The sequence below is a fragment of the Bufo bufo genome, chromosome 2 (genome assembly GCF_905171765.1).
Source record: "Bufo bufo chromosome 2, aBufBuf1.1, whole genome shotgun sequence".
In the NCBI taxonomy this organism is placed as follows: domain Eukaryota; kingdom Metazoa; phylum Chordata; class Amphibia; order Anura; family Bufonidae; genus Bufo; species Bufo bufo.
Genome location: NC_053390.1, coordinates 795,749,072 through 795,755,071, shown reverse-complemented (window position 1 = coordinate 795,755,071; position 6,000 = coordinate 795,749,072). Strand labels below are relative to the sequence as shown.

Below are 6,000 nucleotides of genomic sequence, written 5' to 3'. Positions count from 1 at the left end.
AGAACCTCATAATACACACCCCAGCTTCTGCAGAACCTCATAATACACCCCTCAGCTGCTGCAGAACTTTATAATACACACCTCAGCTGCTGCAGAACCTCGCAATACACACCTCAGCTGCTGCAGAACCTCATAATACACACTTCAGATGCTGCAGAACCTCATAATACACACTTCAGATGCTGCAGAACCTCATAATACACACCTCAGCTGCTGCAGAACCTCATAATACACACTTCAGCTGCTGCAGAACCTCATAATACTGACCTCAGCTGCTGCAGAACCTTATAATACTGACCCCAGCTGCTGCAGAACCTCATAATACACACCTCGGCTGCTGCAGAACCTCATAATACACACCTCAGCTGCTGCAGAACCTCATAATACTGACCCCAGCTGCTGCAGAACATCATAATACTGACCTCAGCTGCTGCAGAACCTCGTAATACACACCTCAGCTGCTGCAGAACCTCATAATACTGACCTCAGCTGCTGCAGAACCTCATAATACACACCTCAGCTGCTGCAGAACCTCATAATACTGACCTCAGCTGCTGCAGAACCTCCTAATACTGACCTCAGCTGCTGCAGAACCTCCTAATACTGACCTCAGCTGCTTCAGAAACTCATAATACACACCTCAGCTGCTGCAGAACCTCGTAAGACACACCTCAGCTGCTGCAGAACCTCGTAATACACACCCCAGCTGCTGCAGAACCTCGTAATACACACCCCAGCTGCTGCAGAACCTCATAATACACACCTCAGCTGCTGCAGAACCTCATAATACAGACCTCAGCTGCTGCAGAACCTCGTAATACACACCCCAGCTGCTGCAGAACCTCGTAATACACACCTCAGCTGCTGCAGTACCTCATAATACACACCTCAGCTGCTGCAGAACCTCATAATACACACCTCAGCTGCTGCAGAACATCATAATACACACCTCAGCTGCTGCAGAACCTCGTAATACACACCTCAGCTGCTGCAGAACATCATAATACACACTTCAGCTGCTGCAGAACCTCCTAATACTGACCTTAGCTGCTGCAGAACCTCCTAATACTGACCTCAGCTGCTGCAGAACCTCCTAATACTGACCTCAGCTGCTGCAGAACCTCATAATACACAGCTCAGCTGCTGCAGAACCTCATAATACTGACCTCAGCTGCTGCAGAACCTCGTAATACTGACCTCAGCTTCTGCAGAACCTCATAATACACACCTCAGCTGCTGCAGAACATCATAATACACACTTTAGATGGTGCAGAACATCATAATACACACCTCAGCTGCTGCAGAACCTCGTAATAAACACCCCAGCTGCTGCAGAACATCATAATACACACCTCAGCTGCTGCAGAACATCATAATACACACCTCAGCTGCTGCAGAACATCATAATACACACCTCAGCTGCTGCAGAACATCATAATACTGACCTCAGCTGCTGCAGAACATCATAATACACACCCCAGCTGCTGCAGAACCTCATAATACACACCTCAGCTGCTGCAGAACATCATAATACTGACCCCAGCTGCTGCAGAACATCATAATACTGACCCCAGCTGCTGCAGAACCTCATAATACTGACCTAAGCTGCTGCAGAACCTCATAATACACACCCCAGCTGCTGCAGAACCTCATAATACACACCCCAGCTGCTGCAGAACCTCATAATACACACCTCAGCTGCTGCAGAACCTCATAATACACACCTCAGCTGCTGCAGAACCTCATAATACTGACCCCAGCTGCTGCAGAACCTCGTAATACACACCTCAGCTGCTGCAGAACATCATAATACACACCTCAGCTGCTGCAGAACCTCGTAATACACACCTTAGCTGCTGCAGAACCTCATAATACAAACCTCGGCTGCTGCAGAACCTCATAATACACACCTCAGCTGCTGCAGAACCTTGTAATACTGACCCCAGCTGCTGCAGAACATCATAATACACACCTCAGCTGCTGCAGAACCTCATAATACTGACCTCAGCTGCTGCAGAACCTCGTAATACACACCTCAGCTGTTGCAGAACATCATAATACACACCTCAGCTGCTGCAGAACCTCATAATACACACCTCAGCTGTTGCAGAACCTCGTAATACTGACCTCAGCTGCTGCAGAACCTCGTAATACAGGGCTTGACAAATTTCCTTGGAATCTAGGAGCCAGCTAAAAAAGTTAGGAGCCAGGCGGAGACGCGTCATAAAATCTATATTGCGATATAACTTTAAGCATGTATATCGCAATATATTGTTTTCTATATTGAAGGGGGGGGGTGTTTAAACTTTTTTTTTTTTTACTTTATTTAATAACTATTAGCCTTCTTAAGGGCTAGAACCCTTGTCATATTCACCCTAATAGAGTTCTATTAGGGTGAATAGGACTTTACACTCTCCCTGCTGCCCTGTGCATAGTACACACAGCAGGGAGTTGACCATGGCAGCCAGCCTCTGATCAGCCCCTCCCCCCCCCTCCAGCTGCTGCAGAACCTCATAATACTGACCTCAGCTGCTGCAGAACCTCATAATACTGACCTCAGCTGCTGCAGAACATCATAATACATACTTTAGATGGTGCAGAACCTCGTAATACACACTTCAGCTGCTGCAGAACATCATAATACACACCTCAGCTGCTGCAGAACCTCGTAATACACACCTCAGCTGCTGCAGAACCTCGTAATACTGACTTCAGCTGCTGGTGTATATTATGAGGTTCTGCAGCTTCGGGTGGACATGTCTCTTTTATACTACAGCACATGGAATACACATATATATACATATAAGGAGCTATCACCGTGTGTCAGTCGCACCTCAGGCTTCGATGGTCTTTACTCTATAAACATAATCTCATCAAGCAAGAGCAACAAGGGGTTAACAGCGACGTCGGTTTATTTTCACAACACCACACTCCACGTGACCAATAGCCACGCCCCCTGCCTCTCCAAGCTGCTATAGTTCAATGGCGGCCGCTGAGACACTCAAAACCAGCCACGTATCTATTGCCACCCGCACCCAATCACAGCGCTCCCTCTCTTCTGCGTCCCGCCCCCGAACTGTGTTGACGTTACCATTAACCAATAAAAAGAGGACTACTCGCTAAAGCCTTCGTCCAATCAGTTTCTTGTAAAATTAAAGCAATTCTATTGGTTGTTCCGACTTTGGGGGAAAAAAATTAGTAAACAGTAGGAAGCGATGGAACGACGTGATTGGCTGACGGGTGCTAGGTTCTCAGAGAATACCCCATGAGGCCTTGCGTGGTCGCCTGACAGCGCTTTGACTCATTCACCAATAGAGTCAGCCTAGGTTTGTTAGTGGGCGGGGACGCTGAGAGGAGAATGAAATGCCCGGCGTCCAATAGGCGCACGCTGTGTCATCTCTGCCCCTGGCGATTGGCTCTTATCTCTGTTAGAGGCGGGACTTGTGGCAGCGTTCTCGGGGGGGAGTCGTCTACTCTATAACTACAGAGGTGTCATGGCGGCGCGGAGGGAGGACGTGTTATGCTGACGCTTTGGCGCTTCGTCCAGATGTTCGCTTGGCCATGGCGGCCCGGGGCCTGTGCAGCTGGTGGCCGCTCGGCCTGTGCCTCACTGCGCTGCTGCTGATAGGAGAGGCCGCTGCCGGGCTGGTGGAGCAGGGCGCTCCGGGGAGAGACGAGGGATACCCCTGGGAGGAGCAGGACGAGCGCGGCAGCAGCAGCAGCAGCCTCAGTTCTCTGGCGCCCGGCCTCGGGGCTGCTGCGGCCTTTCCGGCTGGAGATGTGATCGTGGAGGACGATGAGTCCGGGGCCGAGCAGGAGGAGGGCGGCCGGGAGCAGAGCAGACCCAGGTGACCGCACGTTTCCATAGTAACCGTGCCAGGCTGGCACCCCTCATGCCCTGCCACCAGCCTGTGCGCAGACTACAACTCCCAACAGGATATGATCAGTGCTGGGAGTTGTCGTCATTACCACTGGGTTGTGCCAAGGTGCTGCATGGGTATACCTGTCTATAGTGGCCTCTGGTGGGCACAGTGCCTAGGCTGCTGAGACTACAACTCCCATCTGGATGTCACTGGATGCCAAGGTGCTGCATGGGTATTCCTGGCCATAGGAGGCTCTGGTGGGCACAGTGTTGTTATGACCTCCCAACATTTGTTGAGACTACAACTCCCATCAGGATGTCACTATATGCCAAGATGGTAATACCTGGCCATAGTTGTTTACTTTGACTTCAGGTGGGCACGGTGCCCAGGCTGCATTGGGTGGCACCATGTTGCCTTCTAGTATGGTGCTACCTTGGGCTGCAAGGTCTTCGGCCTTTGCTGAAACTACAACTCTCATCAGGATACTACCTGCAGACTGATGGCTTGCATTGACTCCTGGCATTGGGTGGCAGCAGTTGCTATGTTATGCAGCGAGGTCTCTGAACTTTGCTGAGACTACAACTCCCATCAGGATGTCGCTGTATGCCAAAATGCTGCATGGTTATAACTGGCCATAGGGGGCTTGCATTGGCGTCTGGTGGGCACAGTGCATTGGCGTCTGGTGGGCACAGTGCATTTGTTGCCATTTAGTATGATTCTGTGTTATGCAAAACTGGACTACAACTCCAAGCAGGATGGCCTCAATGCTGAGAGTTTGTTTCCCCTCCCCCCAGGCTCTGCACTTCTGGCAGTATACCAGGGTCCTGTAAGGAGCTCGGGTGCCCATCGCAGGCCATAGGGCTTGGTGGGCAGGGGTGGTATGTAACGGACGACTAGGACACCCTAAACTGGTCATGTTCCCATCCACGTCTCCTGGAGCGGAGGACACTGGTAGTGTGTGCCCTTCCGGGCTCCGAGGTTTTTTCTTTGGCATGGCGTTGTCCCTGAAGATCCGCTCCCTTACCAGTGATTTATCTGATAATCCGGAGTGTCTGCTAATCCAGCTCCTATTGATAGCCCCGGTGTCCAGGGGTGTGAGACTACAACTCCCTGCTTGGCTGTTCTTTTAAAGGGTACGGACCATGCTGGGAGTTGTAGTTTCAGAACATCTGGAGTGCCTGCTCTCCCGCCCTCCTCGTCCTGTAGAACTTGTTCTGTTCCGGTCTCTACACGGCAAATATTTGCTCAGGCCGCACGTCCTGGCGGGATGTTCCCCTCCTCCGCGGCCGTCGGATTAGAGCGCGCTGCCCCTTCCTCTGCACCGGGTCTTGTCTGCCGGTGTTGACTCGGCTGCGGTGTGTGCGCCCGGCTATTTCTGCTCTCGCGTCCTCCCCTTGGGGGCAATTAGCCTCCGCTGTCACCGAGGAGCGGCGCGCTGGGAATTGTCACCTCCTTTCTTTCACTCTGGCAACCGCTTCAGTCAGATCTCCAGCCTTAGTGACAGAAGCCGCCCTGGCCCAGGCCTGCCACCGGGGGGTCGCTGGCTTCTGCGGCTCCCGGCATCGGCACTGGCAGCTTTCCCGAACACAGATTTATCTCAGGTTGGTCGGGGAAGCTGCAGACATGCGCTTGTGTCCGCCACCCTATTCACCAGGGACAGAGTCTTATTGGGACACCCGGTCAACCCCTAGTGGACCTGTCCTGTTTGGGTTCGGTGTAGTTCTTGGTTTCCCCTGTGGAGGCGCTGCAGGAATATTCAATGCTTGCGGTCAGGGTTCTCCACAGATCACAGCTGAGCAATGGTGGGCGCTGCGATCAACTTGTTGTCATGAGGCCCTTCTAACGTGTAGGGATCATCCTTTAGGTTGGCACTGGTTTGATATGGCGGGTGTCGGATGCCAGGCAGCTGCGTTTTTTTTCGACGGTGTGAAATCATCCTAAAGCTATTTAAAGGGGGCTTCTTATTGCAAACGGTCCCATTCTGGAGCATCTATTCTTCTGACTGTATGTAATACCATCCCTCTATTATTCCTACTAGAATTTTGACACTATCCAATCAGTGCTGCCAGTGTCAGACTGTGCAGGGACCCCCCCCCCCCCCCCCTCTCAATGGGTAACACCCATCTGGACCTATATT

At 51.6% G+C, this 6,000-nt stretch overlaps 1 protein-coding gene across 2 annotated transcripts in view; it reads left to right on the top strand.

Moving 5' to 3' along the window:
• Positions 1–3,456: 3,456 nt before the first annotated feature.
• Positions 3,457–6,000, top strand: part of EIF2AK3 (eukaryotic translation initiation factor 2 alpha kinase 3) — a 47,393-nt gene continuing 44,849 nt past the window's right edge. The window contains exon 1 of one of the 2 annotated variants that reach the window (XM_040419281.1): positions 3,457–3,848. In XM_040419281.1, the coding sequence (XP_040275215.1) occupies positions 3,562–3,848 (287 nt within the window). In that variant the 5' untranslated portion in view covers positions 3,457–3,561. The remainder of the gene's footprint in view (positions 3,849–6,000) is intronic. The other variant, XM_040419280.1, reaches the window with a different exon arrangement.